The sequence below is a fragment of the Mauremys reevesii genome, linkage group 8, assembly GCF_016161935.1.
Source record: "Mauremys reevesii isolate NIE-2019 linkage group 8, ASM1616193v1, whole genome shotgun sequence".
NCBI lineage: Eukaryota > Metazoa > Chordata > Testudines > Geoemydidae > Mauremys > Mauremys reevesii.
In genome coordinates, this window is record NC_052630.1 from 7,012,881 (window position 1) to 7,033,128 (window position 20,248).

The window sequence follows — 20,248 nt, forward strand, 5'->3', positions numbered from 1 at the left end:
TATGCGGGTGGGGTGGTGCACTCGGGAGAGTGATGGTAACACTTTCACAGTAATCATGGTGCTTTTCAACCCTTGCTCTCCAAGCCCTTTACAATGGTGGGTCATTTGTCCCTGTGTCACAGCCAGAAGTTCCAAGGTACAGTGACGGTAACATGGCAGAGTCGGCATATAGGGAAGGTGTTAAGCTTCCTACTGTACTTATTTGGTGCATTACCCACCAGTAAATGATGACAAATATATCATTATATATTTACATTAAATACCAGGACTCACTGTATAGATCTTACTACATTCATTACTGTATTCAAACCACAGCGTTGTTACGAATTCCAGCTTAGCAGAGGTGAATTTATCCAATGGTAAGTACTGCAGGGTCTCTGGACAGGCAGGTTGTTGTAGCTGTGCCGGTCCCAGGATATTAGAGACACAAGGTGGGTGAGGTAATATCTTTTATTGGGCCAACTTCTGCTGGTGAGAGAGACAAGCTTTCAAGCTTACACCTGAAGCAGAGCTCTGTGTGGCTGGAAAGCTTGTCTCTCTCACCAGGAGAAGTTGGTCCAGTAAGAGATATTAGCTCCCTGATCTTGTTCTCTGGGTAGACAGATTACCAAGATACAGCACAGGGAAGGGGCAGTGCAGAACCTGGATCCTGAAGACCAGACCAAGAGTCCAAATGGAGCTCTTACAGTACCCTCTTCCTCCAAACACATAGCACAGCTCCTGCCATTTTGACACTGCACATAAATAAGTGGGATTGAAATGTAGAGAGAGCTGTGTTCATATGACTTTCGTACCTAACACTCCTTTGCATTCCCTATTCAGTCCCGCCTGAGGTCCATCATGTCGGGATGGTATTCAATGACTCAACGAGCCATCACTGTATAGCCAGTGGTTACCCAGCTCCACATATTGAGTGGTATCAGTGCCCTGGGCCTGCAGACAGGTGAGAAACATCAGAGAGGGCTGGGAAGCCTTCTACTGTGCAATGCACCCAATCGCAATCCCAGGGCTTGCCACTTCCTTCCCTGCCTCTGCAGTAGGAACCCGAGATTCCCCATAGATGTCATCTGTATTTGCTAAACTGCTCAGCACAGACTTGCAAAAAATACATGACAATATATCAGAGTTCTGTCCAATATTACAACAACAGAGAATTCTTCTGCTATTTAAAATAGATGTTTATAGATCTCAGCGTCTGTCCCGGGGTGCCTTTCCAACACTAGAAGGTGATGGGTACCAGTTCCTACTAGCAGTGTCTAGAATACCCTCTAAAACATGCTTGCTGAGAGGGGAGACCTGCTTAATGTGCCATTGCCCCAAAATCCAGCCCTAGTGCATCATTTGGGAAGAGACGTCAATGAGAAGCCATTCCCCAGTCATGAAGCTGCTAGGGAAGGAGATCGTTGGCACAATCAAGCTGATGCAGCCCATGCAGTGAGCAGGGTTGGGGCCAGTTTTTCCATTCATGCACAGGGGCCCTGCTTTGCTGACCATCTCTATCACCTGAATGCAGGGGGTAAGAGGGCAGTGCGGTGCCACCACTGAATTACTTCCTTAGGCAGGTCTATTCTCTCTGAAGTTGGAGGGGCAACAAGGAGCATTATGACCCCAGACCTCTCGTCTAGCCCTCTGCGATGAGGTAGCAATAGATTCCATTTGTAGTCAGGCGTATTCCATGGCAATGTTTTCTCTCCCCTGCTTGGTGTTTCTGCAGATGTGGCCAGGGAAGAACACTGATTCGGAATGACACCAACCCATGGGTCATAAGCAAATTGCCCTTTGGAAAGGTGAAAATAGAGAGCATCCTTCAAATTAAAGAGTTTGAATACAATGTTACCTTTTGCTGCTGGGCCATTAACAGCGAGGGGAATGACTCACAGATGCATAGCGTAGTCCCTTTGCCAGGTGAGATAAATCAGAGCATTTATTATTTATTTATCATTTATAGATCATTAATCAATTTAATCCAGGCCTCAATTAAAGATGGCTACAGGCCATTGGGGATCCAGTCTTCCTGTACATACATGCCAAATGCTCCACTAACTGCTCTTGTTGAGTTCCTTGAGAGGGCAATCAGATCAATCCTAATTTGAAGGGCTTAAGTATGTCTCTTCTCCCCCCCTCCCCCAATACCTGATAACACACCGCTAAGGAGGACTTCAGTTTTCATTTCTTGCATCTGTGAGGACATTACTGGTGACCTGGAGAATTTGGGTTTGAATCCTCTGGAGGCTTGAGGGGATGATGGGTAAATCTTTCGTGCAGTGCCAGGGATTTTAGCCATAAAACTCCTTAGAACATCAAGGAGACCCAGAGATTTCATCTCAAGACTTTTATTGCTACAAACATAGGCTACTCACTTAGCTAAGCAAGCAATGCCAATGACAAAAGAAACTGTTGTATCGGCACGTCCAATTCCAGTAGAGGGCATCAACGCACACGCAGCTCAGACCAAAAATGTGCCAAACCACTCATTTTCATGCTCAAAGCCATACCATTTTTCTCAGGTATTTATATGGATTTGCTAACTTAATCCAGAGTGAAACTTCACTTTGCAGGCTGCTGAGCGTGGAGAGGACAGTGAAAACCGTCCCATCTTAGACATCCCCCAAAATGGCCATTGTTCATCAGAAGGACCTGCTTTTAGTTGTTACATTTATAAGTAAAGTACTGACAAAGATCAAATGCATAATAGCCACCTGTTTCCTACCACAGTGAGAATTTTTTGTCCACCTTAGTGCATATGAACCATGTTAGCACTGGGGTAGAGTCACACAACAAGATGCTTGAGATGTAGATGGTAAGGTGGAGGTTAGTTATATTTCCTGGGTTTATTAGGACAGTTGGTTCTACTAGGACTGTATGACTGTCCTGTTCCTCCACTAGTGCTTACTGTAACATAAGGGACATGCATCTGCTGGTGCTGATATCCCACATGCAGGCCAGGACAGAGGTATATGCGAATGGAAGCACTAGACAACATTCTGTATGGAACAGGCCTGCGTTGGCCCGGGGCAGATGGACTAATAGGCTCCTTTTATTGTTAATCAGTCTGGGTCAAATCCTGAGGTCTTTACTCAAAAGGATTTTACGCTGTCCCTATTCTGGCACATTCTCATTGAATATGGGTCTCGGGAGCTGTCCGTGTATTATGAAGGGCTGGGTGGTTTGTGTTATTCATCCCTGGTTTTAGTATATACTTTGTAGTACAATATCTTTTATCTTGAAGAGTTACCTCCCTCCCCTGACTCCTTTGGGGGCAGCACATCAGCTCTGGGGCCACCCCCATGTAATTAGGTACAGGGGGATTTTAGAGCAAATAGCTGGTTGGGTAAAATGCTAGCATGGTGATGCTCTAGTGAAATAAACACTTGAATGGCTGGTTCTCACCCTCTTTCCTTTGTTTCTCTAGAAAAAATCCGGATGCTCCCACATGAGCTCTTCAACCCCATTCTCTCCACCTCTGTGGGAATATTGGTCCTGCTTCTCCTGCTGCTGCTCTTCCTGCTGTACAAATATAATCAGGTCAGACTCTGATTCCTGTTCTCTGGAGAGAGAGGACTGTCACGCATGCCTAAATGTCCGTATACACAGCACTGCCCCTACCCAGCGATGCAGCCAGTGGGTTCCCCACAATGGCCCAGAGCCTCAAAAACATTTAGGCTCCTTTAACTTCCACTCCAAGCCATGGAAGTTAAGAGCCTGAGGATCTGTGCCAATGAGTTGACATCTCACTGAAGCTCCATTGGCTCTTAGCTGGGATACTGTAAGATCTGGGAATGATCACCAGTCCCTGAGCCCATTGCTCTTGCCCTGGGCTCTGACATGAGGGCGATGGAAAAGGGAATTGAGGGCTCATCTTCTATTTGACCTTATTTTCCTCTATTAACTTGGAGGGGGAAATAACAAGCTGGGCTGCGCCTGCCCCTGCCTGGGAGATAAAGCGAAGGGGGAGAGTAAAGAAGTATTCCCCACACTCATTTGCACCCACGCTGGGCACACTCTCAGTAGGGAGCATTAGCCCTGGACCTGGCAAACGCTAGTGGTTGTATCAGCCTGCTGGAAGGGGGCAGGGTGAGGATGGGGGTATAGATGAGCCCAGCAGGCAAGGTCAGGCTATGCCCACTTAAAGGGCGGCAGATCTGCCCTTCTGATGCACACTGATCTAGACCCCCCAGGAGGAATTTTAACTCCGTGCCTGCCTCAAGGCCCCTCCCCCACCACAAGAATGTGGCTTCAACCTGATCTCTCATTAGTCACTCAATACCAGTGGAAGTCTGATGCAACCCCCCAAAAGCCCCGCCATGAATTGTACAGGCTCTTGCTCCCCCAGTGACTCATCCCAGTGTCACTGGCTCACAGATCTGTGCAAGATGTTACTCAGAGCACTGGGCAAAGGTGCTAGCTCCTGCTTCTCTGAACTATCACATGTGAACTGCTGAAACGTGCAGTCAGCTGAGGGCAACACTTTGCCTTTTCAACCAGAGTTTTGCAATTTTTTCCTCAGTTACCCCCTCTCCCCGCTAAGCAAAAAGCTGTTTCCACAGTGAAAGTGGGTGCTGGGAATGCTAACACCCAATTGTCTCTAGTGAGACTTCTCTATTGTCTTCAGACAGGAACTGCCCCCGTTTTCGTTTGCTTTGGGGAAATCAGTGATGGTGGTTTATTACCAAAATTCTAATTGTCCCTCCTTGCACAACTGCTGAAAACAGGATTCCTTTTCCCGTCAGAGTCAAAGGGTTTTTGTTTGTTTGTTTGTTTTTTCCCCACGGCTCTTGTTACATGCCCTGCTGCATGTGTTTCAGCGAGTGAGCATAAGGGAGCTTTATCCTCAGTTGTTGAACTCCTGTTTCTTGTCTGTTTAAGCTGATAATTAGCATGTAATCTCTTTTGAAATGAGGAAAAGCTAGAAAAGGTGTTTTCCGTTCTGAGAAATCTCAGTCCCGGGCAGAGTAACTGAGACCTCAGCTCTGGATTCTACCATCACTGGAAGGAACAAGCCCTCAGCCACCGATATGGAGAGAGAGGCCAGTGAGGACCTGAGCGCAAGCACAGCACCAATGATACTGGGAATTTAGGAGGGCCTTGGAACACCCAGAGAAACAGGAGGTGCTTCTGAAAGGATGCATCACTGCTGGGTTTCTTAATCCACCCTGGATCCCTGCAGCCTGAGACAATTCATGGGAAAAAAATCAGCAATGCTCCCGTGCATGTGCAGGCTACAGTGAACCAAACCCAGGTGCACACCTTTGATGCAATGTAGGACCTACCCTAATTGCAGCAGTTTCTGGGGACTTAGACCTGCTGCCGCCTTCTATCATTGGACAGACCTTTGTGGGTGCAGGTGTTTAATCCTTAGACCTTGGATCAGGACGAAGGGAAAACTGCCCAGCCAGGAAACACAGAGAACTTGCACTAGCCTTAGGTGGTGTCCATCTACCTCAGTCTTTCTCCCTTTCATGCCCGTGGCCCACCCAGCTCTCTAACCATCCACACGGGTGACTCACCTTTGTCTGCAGCTGCCCAGCAGCAGCAGGAGGAGGAGGAAGCGGTGGAGGAGGAAAAATTTCCACATCCAGGAGCTTGGCCGCAAAGTGAATCATCACATTGAGCCAGCACGCTCCACTCCTTCTGCCAGTGGACAAAGACAAGACTAAGGCCCTGCTGTGCAGACAGAGGAGATGTCTCATGGGAGTGGGCAGCACAGATCACTCTAACGCCAAACTGTTTCACTTCCTCTTTTTCCTTACATCAGTCTGGTCTCCCCCATCCTTCTGACGTGATATTGACAACAACCGTTTCAAGCTGATGGCTGCTTCTGTCCACCGCCAAGAGCGGCTTGCCCTCCCCTTCCCTGCCTGTTTACTTCTGCTGGAATCAGAAACAGGCAGAAGAGGAGAAATGCTAAGTTCTATTTCTCTGTTTTAAAAGGAACAAAACACATGCCAGTGCTGTGCTCAGCGAAATGGAGTCGGAGCACAAGGCGGTGCTGGTTCAGGAATGCAATGGGGAGGAAGGAAGGCCCCTTTAGGAGATTTCCACTGAAACAAAAGCACCTGCTATGCTGACATCTGCTGCCCACTCAAACCATCTAGAGAGGTGCTTCCTCCATTTGTGGGACACACCAGCTGTTCTAGCACCATGTTCCCAGATGCTCTAGCCTGCTTGTCCAGAGAATGAAAAGAGACAGATAGTTTAGGAGAACACTGCAGGCCCCCTTGCTGCTACTCGAGAAGGAAAATGGGAGTGCCAGCCTAAATGCCGACCTCAGCTGATGGAATGTGTAGTGCTTAACATTCAACCAAGAACAGGGGGCAATCAGGCTTCATGACCAGCCAGAAGGACCCATGATGTAGGTCATAATGCTTAGAACCAGCTTATCAGCTTTCTCTCCATTCACCCCACATTCAAAAGCAAGAAGCCCTAGATGGTATAAAAATAGGACTCTCCACAAAATCTATGGATCTATGTGAGGAGAGCGTGATGCCCCAGGGAATGTGGTGGGGATTTAAAGTCATTGTAATAAGCTGCACTGGTTTTACAGAGCCTTGTAGAGTAGGAGAAGGAATCTTGATTAATCAGATTCTCTTCTTTACAGAAACCAAAATACCAGGTGCGGTGGAAGATCATTGAGGCCTGCGAAGGGAATAACTACATCTTTATTGACCCTACGCAATTGCCTTACAATGAGAAATGGGAATTCCCCAGGAACAACCTGCAGTTTGGTGAGAAACATTCAGAGCTTCTCTATTGTTGGTCAGTAATTCGACTCGCAGATCCAGATTCTCTGATGTGCAAAGCTAAAAGGACGCTGAGGATGTCCAAACCCTTGCGTTCTCTTGCGTACAGGATTAGAACAATGCAATACAATATTGCCCCCATCCAAACACTCATGTCCTCTTGCATGCAGAACTACAGACGACATGATCCTGCCCTTTCTGCAGCCTTCCACATGCTCTCACATACAGAGCTAGGGTGACATGATTCTGTCCCGACCTGTCACGTGCAGGCTCACACATTCAGAATGAGATCACCCTCTCTAGACTTTTCCTGACATGCAGAGCTAGATTGATTCCATGTCTGGACACTCACTTCCTTACAAATCTGCCTTCACTCCCAGTGAATGCCCCATACATGTGGGCAGAGCTCCATTCACTCGTGGATTCCATATTGCTCACATGTTCTGCATCTTGCCCGGGTTCTGCTGCTGACATGTCACTAGGCCATCCGGAGGGTCTGTCCAAAGCAGTTATTTTGAAATCACCATCACTGGGTTGTTGTTTGGTTGGTTGGTTCTTCTAAGCACATTTATTTTTGTAGGAAAGATCCTGGGAGCAGGAGCCTTTGGGAAAGTGGTAGAAGCCACTGCTTTCGGGCTGGGGAAGGAAGACACTGTCCTCAAAGTGGCTGTGAAGATGCTCAAATGTAAGTCAAGAGCAGAGTGCAGAGCAAGACACACTGAAAACACAAACCCATGTGCACAACATTTGGGGTGTGCTTGTTGCACTGGTTGCCAATAATGGATTAAAATGCATGTTTTTTAGGCATCAGTTGTGGCAAGGCAGCCATAGCTGTCCTAGGCAGCTATATCCAGGCAAAGAAAGCATGTTCATCTCATGCCTCAGCTCTTTCCTCCTCTCTCCCTACCCATTTTTCTATTGTTTTCCTCTCTCATTTTTAACTCTTTCATCCCCTTTCCTGCCTCCCCCAGCTCTCTCTCACCCTTTCTTTTCTCCTCCCCACCACCTCTTCTCTCCTTCTGTCCCTACTCCATGTCAGACTTGAGGTAATCTTTTCCAATTTGATTCCAGCAACAGCCCACACAGATGAACAGGAGGCCCTTATGTCTGAGCTGAAAATCATGAGTCACTTGGGCCACCATGAGAACATTGTTAACCTGCTGGGAGCCTGTACTTATGGAGGTAGGATGAGATGGCACCATTCCCTCTAAGAGCCTCAGTAGACATCCTCCTGAATTCTGTTTTCAGTGACACCTCCACCTCCAGGGGAACACTAGGGCCTTTACACACTTCTTAAGTTGCTGACTCCTCCTATAGTCCCAAGGAGAGGGTCTGCTTAGATGATCATAATGGTGCCTTCTGGCCTTAAACCTATGAACATTCCTGTGGAGGCTTTCCATGCTTATTTCTTCTTCAGGGCTCTCCTGCCTACCTGAGCTAGCAGAGCTGCCCATCCCATTGCCTAGCCAGGCTCCAAGAATTAGGGACCATTAGCATGGAGACCTATATCTGACCGAAGCTGCAGTCTCAAGATTATCTAACTTATTAGAATCTACCATTTTCGCTAGAGATGGAGACTGACACCAAACCTGTGTATGTACTCATGCGCCTATTCACCCCCACACATCCAAGCATGCCATTCTAAAGAGGAAACCAGGCCGCCAGGAGAGAGAGGGAAAGGGTGCAATGAAGTCACCTCTTGGTGATTACCACTTCCTATTTTTTAGGCCCAATTCTGGTCATCACTGAGTACTGTCGCTATGGAGATCTGCTGAATTTCCTGCGGAAGAACGCAGAGTCCATAATCATCCAGGACTCAAGCCTGGACTCCTCTCTGGATAGCACAGCCGATTACAAAAACATCTATCTGGAGAAGAAGTACGTCCGAAGGTAAGACTCAGGACTGGAGAGTGTACATGCAAGCTGTCATAAATAGTTAAGGGTTAAGTTTCCACCTGTAAAGGGTTAACACATAGTACCTGGTGAACACCTGACCTGAGGACCAATCAGGGAAGAGAATTTAAAATTCCTAGGAGGGAACTTTTTCTCTCTGTTCTTGTGTGTGTTGTTCTTAGCCGTTTGGAGTTACAAGGGTCCAGATGTTTAATCAAGTCTTCTGCAAGTTTCCATCTTTCTGAACTAATTTCTTCTAGTCAAGATAGTGAGTATTAGAAAGGTACTTTGTGTCCTCATCTAATAATCCTATGTTTGCAATTCTGTGTGTTTGTTATTGATTATTCTTAATTCTGCCTGTATTGTTTGTACTGAGAAGGAGGGAGGATTCTCTCCAGAAATTGATAAGGTTATACCCTATGAATGTCCAGCTTGGACTCATAGAGATTCTGTATTTTCTTGTTTTTCTTTTAATAAATTCTTTCTATAAAGATTTGATTAAATCCCTTCTACTGTGGATACAGGGGGAGGGAGCTAAGAGACTCTCGGTGGTGAGACAGGCTTATCTCCGGGCAGAGAAGGGAGGGAGGAGAAGGGGAGGTTTCTCCCCCTGTGAGTTGATCTGTGTTTCCCTAGGGAACGTCTTTGGAAAGAGGAGGGGGAAAACAGGGGTGTCCCGGCCCATGTAAATTGACCGGGTGGTGGCAGCAAAAAGGAGACCTACCCTAGGATTTTAGGGTGGGGGGATACATGCTGGTCCTCAACTTGAAACCCCCCAGTTTCAAGTGAGGGTGAGACCATGACACAAGCACTGGAATAAATTGTCTAGGGAGACTGTGGAATCTCCATCATTGGAGATTTTTAAGAGCAGGTTAGACAAACACCTGTCAGAAATGGTCTAGATAATACTTAGTCCTGCCTTGAGTGCAGGGGACTAGACTAGAAAACCTCACGAGGTCCCATCCAGTCCTATGATTCCATGCAGAATTCCAGTGCCTGACAGCAGGAGGCAATGGGAAGGTTTTATTGGCATGAGGTTGGGAGGTCATGGTACTCACACGTAGAAATATTTTACTTTAAAAAGTATAGGTAATTTTTAAAAAATGCTCTGTAAAGCCAGAATGCACCTGGCCAGGCCTTGGGAGTGGAAAATTGTGACTGGCACATTTCAGAAACCTCTGAAAATTACCGACGATTTCCACACAAATGTGATTTTATGCTTCTTATTCATTCTCCCCCCTCGCACTCCTTCATCTCAGCTACTGAGACAAAACTATTCCGTTGTTTGCAATTGGTGTTATGTCTCAGAATGAGATCTAGCCAGTCACACTGATCCAGGAAATACCTTTTACAGAAGGAAAAGTGCATTTCTAGAAAAGGTAGTTACAAACTATTTCGTTGCTGAATGCTCGCACACACAATCTAATTAGCATGGGGTATATAGATCATTATTCACTTTGCTCTGCAGTTCAGCTTTTAAAATACGCCAAACCTCACAAGTAACTTGGAAGTGTTTTCTCTGCCCAGCACCCTGGGGTCAAAGGATGAAAAGACAGATATAGCCCTGATTTTTTTAACTTGTCCCCTCTCTGTTGTTCTCTCTGATTCAGTGATAGTGGGTTTGCAAGCCAGTGTTTGGAGACCTATGTTGAAATGAGACCTGTGCCATCAGACGCCATGCCAGCAGGGGGTAAGTTACAAGGTATGGTTTCCATCTCCCATTGGGCTCTGCATTCTGATAGGCATACTGCTTGTATCATTCCCCATTGTGGGCCAGGATCCAGTGCACTCAGCACTTACATCTCCTGCCAGAAGACACTTCTTGGGTTAACGATAAAGAGCTCTTCTCTGTTCCAGGCAAGAATGCAGAGGAAGAACAGGATACTCGGCCCCTGGATCTGTATGACCTGTTGCAGTTCTCCAATCAGGTGGCCCAGGGAATGGCCTTCCTTGCCTCAAAGAATGTAAGTGGCAAAGAGGACGGTGGCCCACCAGGTTAAGAAAGAAATACACAGTTAGCCCATAGCATAAAGCATCTGAGGGACAAAACTTTTGTCAGCCTTGTGAACTGGGGTGGAACCTCTGTCCCTGAGCCTTCTGAGCCTGCTGTGGATACATGCCCCTTCCATCTTGGGCAAGGGGGCTAGCAAAGAGGCCTCTAGTATTCAACTTCCACTTTTTTGGGATGCAGGATAATGGGTCTTCCTTGCTGATGTGGCCTCACCCAGTAGCCAGTTCAGATTTCATGCCATAATCCTGCTTATGTCATGGAGTGACAACTGAATTTTGTGTGTGTGTTGTGTGCCATTTTCACATCTCTTCCACTCGGCTTTTACATTAGGGCAAAACTTAGGCTCTGCACGGTCCTGCACTTATAGTCTTTTTTCCCAGGAAAAAGGAAAAGAAGGTGGCAGTTTAGATTTCTGCCTGAACCTGGTTATATATATTTTAAGAAAGAGCAAATGTACTGACTGTTCTCCATTGACATGGTCTGCAAAGACCCCATACATCTGAGACTCCATCAACACGGCACCCAAGGGCAGGGCTGAGTGATTCCAGGATATAGTATGAAGTGTTTCAGAAGTGAAGTGGAGTGAACTGGATTCAAAAAAGAATTTAAATAAGTTCACGGAGGAGAGGTCCATCACTGGCTATTAGCCAAGATAGTCAGAGATGTAACCCCATGCTCTGGACAACCCTAAACCGCTGGCTTCCAGGAGCCAGCAAGAGAAGACAGGTGGATCTCTCCAAATTGCCCTGTTTTGTGCACTGCCCCTGAAGCTCTGGTACTGGTTGGTGTCAGACACAGGATGCTGGACTAGATGGACCATTGGTCTGATTCCATATGGCAGTTTTTATGTTGATAACAATTTGTAGGAAGGGGCACATATAAAATGAGAGAGAGCATCTGAAATTGTAATTGCTGACATCTAGTATTTTCAAAGGGCTTCATCAATTCACCTGCCCTGCAACTGTTGGGTAGGCAATTACCTTCTTCTTATAGGAAAGAAAGGCAGAGGTTTTGAGTGTGTTCCATCACTGTAGCAGGATAATTTATTTGGATGCTGTTTTGCTGTCTGTCCTGTCCAGTGCATCCACCGGGACTTGGCAGCAAGGAATGTGCTAGTGACCCACGGACGAGTAGCCAAAATCTGTGACTTTGGGCTGGCGAGGGACATCATGAATGATTCAAACTATGTTGTCAAAGGCAATGTAAGTAACGGGGAGCATTAGCAGAGGTGAGGTATAGGGCAGGGATTCTCAAACTTCATCGCATCACAACCCTCTTCTGACCACAAAAAATTACTACATGAGCGGAGGAGGGGGAACGAAGGCCGGAGCCCACCCGCGTCCCACAGCCCAGGATGGGAGGTCCAAAACCCCACCACCCTGTGCGGGGTGGGTGAGGCGAACTGAAACCCAAGGGCTTCAGGCCCAGGCAGGGGGCCTGCAACCTAAGCCCTGCCCCCCCCAGGGCTGAAGCCCTCAGCTTCGGCCCTAGGTGGTGGGGGTCAGGCTTCAGCCCTGGGCCCCAGCAAGTCTAAGCCAGACCAGGCAAGCCCACTAAAACAGGGTCATGACCCAACCCATAGTTTGAGAACCGCTGGGGTGGGGTGTTTAAGGGGGGAGGATGTGGTTTAGGACAGAGGGGGAGAGAACAGGACTAGAATTGTGAAAGTTGCCCGAGTGGAACGTTTTGCCCTTACAGGCCCGTCTGCCGGTGAAGTGGATGGCCCCAGAGAGTATCTTTGACTGCATATACACTGTGCAAAGTGATGTGTGGTCCTACGGCATCCTCCTCTGGGAGATCTTCTCGCTGGGTAAGGAAGGGTCCTTCAGAGTTCTTTGCATTTCACTTACCTCCATCACGGACCCAGACACAAATGTCTTTAGGCAACAAGATTGGGGAAGGGCTGAGTGAGAAACTGGGCTGTGGGAAGTAGGGCAAAGCAACCTCTTTAACATCAGCTGTACAAATTACTCGTCCTTGTCAGTGTCTGTTACCATCAGCAACCTGCCACAGTAACTGTCCTTCTCGGGCACGAGAAACTCAGTCCATGCAAACGCCTGCAGCACCTCTCCAAGGCATGTTGCTTATTGAGCTTGATTGCGAGCTCTCTCATTATCATGTCTGCTCTAAACCGGAGCTTGTTTTCTGTTGTGGTTGCAGGTAAAAGCCCATACCCTGGCATGCTGGTGAATAGCAAGTTTTACAGCATGGTGAAGCAGGGGTATCAGATGGCCAGACCAGACTTTGCTCCGATGGAAATGTAAGTACAGCCGCCCGGAAATGCAGTCGCTGCCCCGGCAATGCACAGGTAGCAAAGGAAGCAGGCACCACAGGCAGTGAAAAAGCTAGTGCTAGGTTATTCAGGGTACTGAGGGCCAATGAGCTCTCCTGCTGGAAAGTTAATGATTTACTTACTAGAGCGCTAGACTCAAGCCACAAAGTTTCCAGCCCGATTTCCAACAGGGCCCAGTTTGGGAGTGTTTGGTCTGGGATTTTGTTTCAGACTCACTCTGCTTAGAGCCTGTCATTTTGCTGCTGAAGATGGCACGTAATGCTACAGGCGGTAATGCCATTGCCTAGGGATATTGCTGCTGGATATACTAGCATGCAGGGATGGGGATTTCTAGGAATGGACTGTAGTTTCCTTCCAGAAAGCACCCATGACATGACACCACCTTGTAAATATTAAGGAAATGGTTTTTTATCCCAGTGAATCCCCTTAACCATTGAAGGTAGGAATGTAAACAAATTCTTGCAGCCAGCAGAAAAGCAGCAAGCTATAATATACAGTCCACGCTCATAAAGCAGGGACTCCCTGAATGTGTGGCTTCTGGCTCTTTAGGTGTCTAGCAGGAGTCTGTACTTTGCTCTCCTAGAGCAACTTCCAGCTGAGGCACTCAAAAGCACTTCACCAATATTTATTAATTACTCCTCGCAAGCATGTAGGGTAAGTAGACAGAGAGGGTGAAGGATGGCTCAGGCCAAAAGGTCATACACCCCAGGGATGAAGTACGTCCATCCCATTACAGCTCCCTGGCAGAGCCTTGGGCACATCAGCATGCCCCTTCCTCAATGTGAGGCTAACACTAGGTACTGCTGTTTGATGCTGCAGGTATCGCATCATGCAAGCATGTTGGAATCTGCAACCCACCCGACGGCCCACCTTTGACCAGATATGCCATTTCATTCAAAAGCAACTGGACGCCAACAAGGAACAGGTGAGACACTTTGGAGACTTAGGTGCAGATAAGTACGGGGAGAAAAAGGATGTTCCTTTCCATCCACCAGCAATCCAGGGCCCTGCCTTATCTCTCGCTTCTCATCTTTTAATTAAAACACCCTTTTTAGTGCTGGTGGAAAGCACGGAAAGGGATGGAACTGGAGTACAAAGTCCCCCAACTTGCCCTCACATAGGTACATTGGCAGCACTAGTTTTCTGATGGCATCCATTTATTTCAGCACTAGGGACCACTACTAAGTGCTAAGGAAATGGGTAAGCCACCTCGCTGATTCAGTTGAGGCTGCCAGTAGCCATGATGTTCTGCGGTGTGGACACATCTACATCTCCATTCATTTCACACGGGCAACTGGTGGCAGCAACAGTACTCTGTCACTCCTAACCTGGAGTGGCACGGAAGCAGTGAGGCAAGAGATGCCATCTCATGAACAGTATCCTGAGCTATCCAAGTGGCCCTAGTGGAAGCACTGATTTGCTCTCCAGGAGGCACCTAAGCAGGACGTTGATCATCAACATTAGCTCCCTGACACTTAAACATGCCACACTCTTGCCTGGCCAGTAGCAGCTTGTAAATCAATTAAGTGCTAAGAAGGCTTAAAAAAAATAATACATCACTTAGTACTGTGCATAGCTGGAGATGCACAAGAACTTCAGTGTCGGAGCCTCTCTGCTTTGCCAACTGGAGCACAAGTTACAGTCGTGCCATAGAAGACACAGTATCAACAGCACATACCGTATTAACCGATTACGGGGGGAGCTAGAAGTCTAGTTCATGCCTTACATATCAGGGTAGTGCCCAGCTCCTGTGCATTCAATCCCTACTGAAATCACAGGCAATTCCACATCTCCCCCCAAAAGATAAGAAAATTCACCAATATAAATCTATGCAAAAATGATGAGTCTCCTGCGTGTGGAAGCAGCAGCAGCATTTTCATTATGAGTGTGATATGGAGAACTAGGCCACAGCTGATTTAAGTAAACTCAAGGGACTGAAATCTATTTGCCTTTTCTTACTTTAAGGACTATACAAACCTCCCCAGCAGCTCGGAGGAAGACAGCGTGAGTGAACCCTCTGGCTGCTGTGAAGAGTCCTGTGACCAAGCAGAGAGCAGTCAGCCTCTTCTGAAGAGCAACAATTACCAGTTCTGTTAGTGTGTAAGGTCAAATTTGGATAGCTCTTCCCCCATGATTGCAAAGGGCTTGGTCCCTCTCTTGGCTAGAAGGCAGGTTCCTCATGCTCAGTGTCTCCTTATCTCTGTGCTTTCTGAAGTGTGAAAGAATTACAGAACTCCCCCCTTGAAAGGGTATCATTAGAGGAGCTAAGAGCCAAGACTCATGTGTGATTCCTACAGTTATGTTGAAGCATGGCTCAAAGTCACCAGGAACGTGATGCATGTAGAGGAGGAGAGGATCAGATCCCCTTAGAGTCTCTCACCAACAGTGGTGACATACAGGCCCATTGATGCAGTCATCCTGACAAGCAGTTCCTAACTCCATGCTAGTCAGTTCGTGCTTGGCTGGCTTTTGGCTCCTAAGAAGTTTCCAAAGGCCAGTTTTGCAGGCTGGCATGCATGCACCATGTACTGTTCTACACGAATATGTATTGGAATGCACCTATAATGGAATCCTTGTGTTTCCTATGTGAGTGTGTGTGCCTGCAGGCACAAGAGCTTCAAAGTAAGCCTCTAACTCTGACACAGCCCTGCCTGTTACAGTGAAACAACCAGCCTTTTTCTTCATCAGTCTCCCTCCCTCTCCTCTATGCACGTTACAAAATTAGTTATAACTGAAGAGCTTCTCTAGCATTAAATGTGTGGCATACCCCACATCCCAGCTAAGTGAAGATGAGGATTCTGCATCTCATGTCACCCAAACTGCTACTGACACAACACTCAGCATTACAGATTTTGTTGAGAGGACAGTCCCTTTGAACCATTACTGCTCCAGGGGGAAAATGTCCCCAAGTGAAATTTAAAGAGAGCATCGCTGTACTTCATAAGAGGCATGGGATGTAAATCCCCATCAAGGAAGGAATGACAGCTTTTTATGCTGATCTGGAAACAGCTCAACATTACACACACACTATAATGTATGTTTGAATTACTGAACAATTAATGTAGCAACTCAGCAACTACTGCCTATACCACAAAACCCTTATGGGAATGTTTTAATGTAGATATTGAGAATGTTATACAAGATCATTTTTTCATAAGCTAGGGCCCTGTGCCCTCACAGGAAGCTTTTCTAAATCTTTAATTCTTTTACTAATTACTAATTCTACACAGCAGCCTGGTCTATATTAGTGCAAGACTTCCAGTAAGGGAGTGTAACAAATGTTAGCCTTACCAGACTGCATTGCCAACATAGATTAGTATGACAGGGTATATACACTGACCTGGCTTAGGCAACTGTTACTGTACAATAGCAGCTATCTAATTTGGCCTTTATCAGACTACTACTATCAGTTACTTTGTGGGCTATTTTTAATTCAATATAGGATTAAACCACATAGTGGGTGTAAAGTTTGAGACAAATTATTTCTTTCCACTAAATACAAGCTAATGCATTTCCATTTTGCATTATAATGACGAAAATAAAATGAACATGATTAACACAGCAATATTGTTAATTTTTTTTTCTCCAGATGACCTCATGGGAGTCTCCCCTCCCTTCCCTTCAGGCATCAGAGAAAGGGCAAAGCCTAGCCAGTCAGACCTACTGATTTGCTCTAATAATTATTTAGGTAGCTAACTATCCCCTTCTTTTTTCCAGTTGTTGGAACGTTGACTTGATTAGAAGCTGACAAACTTGTTAATGACAAGCTTCTTTTGATCTGAGGCACCTCTCTCTTATTGGGAGAAGTTAAGTAATGGAAAGAGGAGGGGTGCAACTGCAGGATATTTTCATTCATGGGTTAAAACACGTTTGGGAAGAAAATAGATAAGATTATGGTATTCACCTGTGCCACACACTGGGTAGAGTGGATACCTAGCTGAACAGGATAGGTTGGCAGATGAAGGGAGAAAGTGCCTCTTTACCTCTGCTGCCTCCTTCAGGATCTGTTCCACACCAATGCACAATTGAAACAGCAAAAAGCTGAAGATGAAAGTGAAATGATTTTAAAAACCCACATCAGCACTGAGGGAGAGGGCTTACTGGTGAGATGTCACCTGCTCAGTTTTCCTCCTACAAACTTTTTCATTATCAGCACAGTACAAGTAATTGTAGGACTCAACTTGTATCAGTGCTCCAATGCTAATTCAACCCTTGTGTAACGAGTCAGTGGCGTTACACAAATGAACGAATTGGACCCGTTGTACAGTGAACCGAAACCTGGACTTCGTTCTACACTGCTTGCACCATGAAGATAAGCAGACACCCGTGAGAACCCAAAGGGTTATTTATTTATTTTTAAATATTGTGTTTACCCCAGAAGAGCATATGAGGCATAAATCTCCCCCATGAACATCTGAAATGCTGGGGAAGGGGGGAACATTTGCCCCTGACAATTGTTTTACAATTGACAACAGTATTAATTATTTATGTCAGGGGCTGTCTTCTTTCCATTTATAGGAGCTACAGCACAATTGTATTTAAAAACAACTTTTCCTGAAAGCCTCATAGATTCCACACTGGGGTTAGGAGCCCAGGCAGCTTCTGTATTTGCCCCTTTCAGAACTTAGCACTGCAGAGAAGACCAAAAATGTTTCCCCTAATTTTTCCTCATGGGAAGCTCATGTAGCTGTGAGAAGCTGGCATGTCTCTGTGCCAGCACCATGGCTAATGCATCAGCTGTCAGACCACATGACTAACTGGCTGATTTACAAGCTTTTCTCACTGGCTCTCAAATGTTTAAAAAAAACACAAAAAAAACACACAACTCACTTTGCCACATAGGTTCACCCAAAAAATTGGAGATAATTTATTAAAATTTATCACTGACTGAAAAAAGTCACTAATGTCTTTTATAATAAATTAACATTTTTAAACAGAAAACCCCCAAACCATAATTACTGCATTTGCTCAGACTTAATACATTTACGTTTACGGTATGGTACTCAGTAGGTTCCCCTTCACAGAAGGGAATTTTCATCCACACCACAAGTCTCTTTTCTACTCTTCTGACCACACAAGGAACAGCCTTCCTGGAAGTTTTCCTGGTTTCCCACCATTCCAGTATCCCACCTTCCACCTTGTTTGAGCTGGACCAGATGTGTGTATTTTGAGATTTATGGCCAGCAGCAGAGAAAGGGTGTCAGTGGACAATGCAAGCAGCTATACAAACAGGATTTGAGCTGCTGTTTAAATATGCTGGAGGGAAGGGGGACTCAGCCTGGCTCATCAAAGGAAAATCGTGAGAGCAGTGTATAGATAGCACAGACCCATTTAAGGTTTACAGCGCTGTGGGGATAATGGCAGGATGGGTTACCACACTCTGCAAAGGGCCCAGAAAGCAGAGTGGATGCAGCCCTCTCAACCACAGTCTCAGTAGGGAGAGGATTATAAAAATCTCTTGTCATGGGCCTCTCTGGTTACGTTGCATTCATTGCCTCCTGTTAGTGCTACATGGCTGTCTTTCGCCATTCAGCCCCAATTGTAGGACAAATATAAATTTTCCTCAAAGTCCATGAATGGGATGTAACAGCTAAAAGAATAAAGTGCCCAAAAAGAAGTGCGTGGAATTTGAGCGCCTTGCTGATTTAAAAGGTTGCCACCTTAGACAGCTCAAAGCAGTTCCTTAAAGAAGTTTGTTAGCCCTTGACTTGACTAGCCAAGGGCAACCCATCAAGTTCAACTCTTCGGTAATGCAGATAACCATCAAGATCTAAATAATTATTACTGCTCCTCCTGTTAAGGGACTAACAGTCCTAGAAACTCAGACACACCTCTCCACAGGCTAAATACCTGCACTACTGCACTGTTACTGAAACCAGGACAACAACAGGGAGCACCCACCCCACATGACTGCTTAACTCAGTTCTGGGCACCAGCACCTCCCGTGAGGCTACCCAGACATGACTATTTTAAAGCTGCAGGCCACCCAACATGATCCTTTTGAATGCATAGCCAGATGGAAGGGGTGATTCCAAAGCCGGAATGTCAGTGTATAATGCTAATCCATTCAGAGCAGAGGTTTTTTTGTTTGTTTGTTTTGTGGGATGGGGGGGGAAGGAAGAGACTTGGACATTTTCATCCACCTTTCTTCCATCCTGCTCCTCCTCACCCAACCCTGTACTGATGATATTAACATGGTCAGCAAACAAGATCCATGGAAGAAAAAAAAAAAACAACAACAAAAAACCACAACCCTGTGCTTTTCCATCTCAGACATTCCCAGGGACTGGAAACTGATCCCCCCACCTTCACCCCATCCAGCTGCTGTGTGAGAACAGCACATTGCACGACAAATCAATGGGTCCAAGAAGCACCTTGGAAGGGAATCCCATCCTGTAAGCAAGGATGTTAACGGAACTTATGCTCACAGCAGCAATCATGATCCTCTGGAAGCACATGGCTCTTTGGTCAGTGTAAGCAGTCAAAGTCAGCAGTATCTCAGCTTCTTTGTTTTAAAATAACCAAAAGCCAACTACCTCCCGCAGTTAAGCCTGGCCAGTCTGCCAAGACCTTGAGGCAGCCCAGCACGCTCATCTGCATGGTTAGAAAGGGACTAACCACCAGTTGAGAGCAGTTTATTCAGCAATCTCTCCATCTTCCTGGTTCTCCTCTTCCTCCTCCTCTGTCTCTGTCTTGATCTGTGCCACTCCCAGTCGGTACAGCGTGTCCCGGATCACCACCTCACCGGGCTGACAGCTCTGCACGATTTCATGGATCTGCCGGTTCACGATCTCCCTGCTGGTGAAGAAATCCATTAGGCGGTTGTAGAGGTAATAGTGGGTGGCATTGTTGAAGGTGATGGGCCTTTGGCGGACGTTGCTGGTTTTGCTGTCATTGATGGCAGTGATGATGGCACTGTAAGGCTCTAGCTCTTGGCACAGTGAGATGGAACGGTGCTGAGCAGTTGCATCACTCTGGCTGTTCTGCTCTGCCCCGGTGTGAACAATTCGGCGGGCTGTGGATTTGGTAACTGGGTGCTGGACAGAGTGTTCAGCTACAGTCATATCTACACTGTAGTGTTGGTCTAACAGCTCCGGGCAGGACACACACTGAGGGAGAGAGAGGAAAAAAGATTGCACACATACCAGCTGATTGGCATGTTTCCCTCAACCATGCCTGATCCCAAAAAATAAAGCCCTAAAATTTCCCTGAATTAAAGAGACTAGAATAATGACCTGGAGCAGGATGGAAGCAAATATACTTGGCTTTCTGCAAAAGTCCTAGAAGGGTGGGTCCCGTACATCCCGTTGC

At 46.5% G+C, this 20,248-nt stretch overlaps 2 protein-coding genes across 8 annotated transcripts in view; one reads left to right on the forward strand and one right to left on the reverse strand.

Moving 5' to 3' along the window:
• The window catches only part of CSF1R (colony stimulating factor 1 receptor), a 31,327-nt gene extending 14,828 nt beyond the window's left edge, over positions 1-16,499 (forward strand). The window contains exons 8-21 of one of the 3 annotated variants that reach the window (XM_039485218.1): positions 823-943; positions 1,715-1,905; positions 3,413-3,525; positions 6,599-6,725; positions 7,321-7,425; positions 7,812-7,922; positions 8,468-8,630; positions 10,244-10,335; positions 10,491-10,597; positions 11,724-11,846; positions 12,343-12,454; positions 12,805-12,904; positions 13,757-13,862; positions 14,903-16,499. In XM_039485218.1, coding sequence (XP_039341152.1) covers positions 823-943; positions 1,715-1,905; positions 3,413-3,525; positions 6,599-6,725; positions 7,321-7,425; positions 7,812-7,922; positions 8,468-8,630; positions 10,244-10,335; positions 10,491-10,597; positions 11,724-11,846; positions 12,343-12,454; positions 12,805-12,904; positions 13,757-13,862; positions 14,903-15,034 — 1,703 coding nt within the window. In that variant the 3' untranslated portion in view covers positions 15,035-16,499. The remainder of the gene's footprint in view (positions 1-822; positions 944-1,714; positions 1,906-3,412; positions 3,526-6,598; positions 6,726-7,320; positions 7,426-7,811; positions 7,923-8,467; positions 8,631-10,243; positions 10,336-10,490; positions 10,598-11,723; positions 11,847-12,342; positions 12,455-12,804; positions 12,905-13,756; positions 13,863-14,902) is intronic. The other 2 variants (XM_039485219.1, XM_039485220.1) reach the window with 2 other exon arrangements.
• A 1,268-nt stretch (positions 16,500-17,767) lies between these two features.
• The window catches only part of HMGXB3 (HMG-box containing 3), a 34,311-nt gene continuing 31,830 nt past the window's right edge, over positions 17,768-20,248 (reverse strand). For all 5 annotated transcript variants that reach the window (XM_039484965.1, XM_039484967.1, XM_039484968.1 and 2 more), the window contains one exon: positions 17,768-20,046. In XM_039484965.1, the coding sequence (XP_039340899.1) occupies positions 19,573-20,046 (474 nt within the window). In that variant the 3' untranslated portion in view covers positions 17,768-19,572. The remainder of the gene's footprint in view (positions 20,047-20,248) is intronic.